The 1,771-nt window shown below is 38.6% G+C and overlaps 1 protein-coding gene across 1 annotated transcript; it reads right to left on the reverse strand.

Annotated features, from left to right (window-relative positions):
• Window positions 1-25: 25 nt before the first annotated feature.
• LOC111648267 (large ribosomal subunit protein uL5-like) lies at window positions 26-1,767 on the reverse strand (the record flags this gene model as incomplete). The annotated part of the gene is made up of 2 exons (XM_023398142.2): window positions 26-798; window positions 1,705-1,767. Coding segments are annotated over 2 exons (243 nt in total), but the record flags the coding sequence as incomplete, so codon positions are not given.
• Between the last annotated feature and the right edge of the window lie 4 nt (window positions 1,768-1,771).

The raw sequence follows: 1,771 nt of genomic DNA on the forward strand, positions 1-1,771 counted from the left end.
GAAGAGGGAAACGTTGAGGTTAAACGTTACAGTTGTTTTACAGTGTTTTGACAGTGACAGTTTCCTGAAGGTTAAATGATTCTGAAACTAACATTTCAGAGAGGGAGAGCAAACTGAGGGAGACACAGATATAAAACTAAACCACAAAATCTCAAGACAAGTTGATTTTAGCTCTGCAGCAAATCAAAGTTAAATTAAAATCAGAAATTGCATGAATTTAACTATTTCCTCAGGAAGCCTGAAGCCATTTCTTAGGCATGTGTGCTAGCAGTGTTTTTAATGAGCCACTTGTAAATCTGGACGCATGACATGTTTAAACACAGAAGCTGCTTCCTTGAACTTTATAAATAAAGGACTACTTCCTGTGTAGCACTGATTCAGTTGAGGGCAGTTAACATGTGTCTGATAGTTTATAAATGGTCGTTCAGCTAATGACTGAGGGTGTAGAGGTCTCAGTTGTGTATCAAACATTATACTAACGGCTTTAACACGCCCAAAAGTCTCCTCATAAACATGTTTGATCTGACATCAACTGATGAAACATACACCAGTTTCTTCAAGGGTTCAGGTTGGCCAAGTTAACTTCTTCCATTTATCTTAGTGATTACACATCTGAAATCAGTCCATTGCTGTTCTCTCCTTAAAAACGTTCACTTTGAAAACATGTGAAAACTCTGTGTTACTCACTTTCTGCTGGAACCAGCGCATGGCCTCCTCTTTGCGGATGCGGTGCCTGAAACCGATGCGGCCTCTTTTCCGCTTCTTGTCTGCAATGCTGAAGCCGGGTCTGCCCAGAACCTGGACACGGGGGGGCGACGACGACAGAGCGGCTCAGAAAAGCTTTGACTCAAACGTTTCTCCATTATACATGAAAACTTCATAAGCATTGATTAGTACTTTTTGTTTCCTGAGACTAGTGCTTTCAATTCAGGAATTTAAGCCAGTTTAAATAAGCAAATAGTTCATAATTGATTAGTTCATCAAAAGAAAATTTATCAGCACTACATTTAATATTAATCATTCTGGGAAATTTGATTCTCTTGTCAAATGTAAGACACTATAAGAAAAACTATATCAAGGTGTATTTTGGTAGAGGTTCTCGATGAGATGCAGCCACATCATGTCCGCTAACCATAGACATGATTTACTGATGACACACTTGTGCAAAGATCATAATGTAAACAGCATTTAAATGTTTATCCACCGATTTTTCTCTTAACCACCAAGAGAGGCTGAGGAAAGTACAAACGTCAACTGAAATGTTCATTAATCTAACTGCTCTTATACTACCAGTATAATCTAAATCTTTTCCACAGTCGATTATCAATATCAACTTTCAACACGTATTGTACTTTGTCAATCAGGGTAACCACCTCAACTAAATGCTACAAATAACAATGACCAACAGAGACCAAGTCAACAAATTAGCTCCCAATTTTAAATCGGTTCTAATGGTCATAAAGTGAAACAAATGTCAAATAAATCTACAAACACCTATTAACTCAGCGGCAACCTCTGGTCTGTAACATGAAAGCTTGAAGTCTTAGTACAATAACACTCTAACCAGGAAACCCATTTATCAATTGTTTCAGCAATGATCTGTCACAGTTTAAGATTCAGTAACTACTGTGAACTAAAAACACACCACATCCCAAACCCTACCACATCTGCAGCCAGCATTCTGTTTATTTGTACATCACTTACCACGTAGAAGTCCAGTCCGTAGATACCGATGCTGGGGTCGTACTTGATGCCCAGATCGATGTGCTCC

The sequence above is a fragment of the Seriola lalandi genome, unplaced genomic scaffold (assembly GCF_002814215.2).
Source record: "Seriola lalandi dorsalis isolate HSWRI2012SDOR001 ecotype SW California unplaced genomic scaffold, Sedor1 jcf7180001963550, whole genome shotgun sequence".
Classification (NCBI taxonomy): domain Eukaryota; kingdom Metazoa; phylum Chordata; class Actinopteri; order Carangiformes; family Carangidae; genus Seriola; species Seriola lalandi.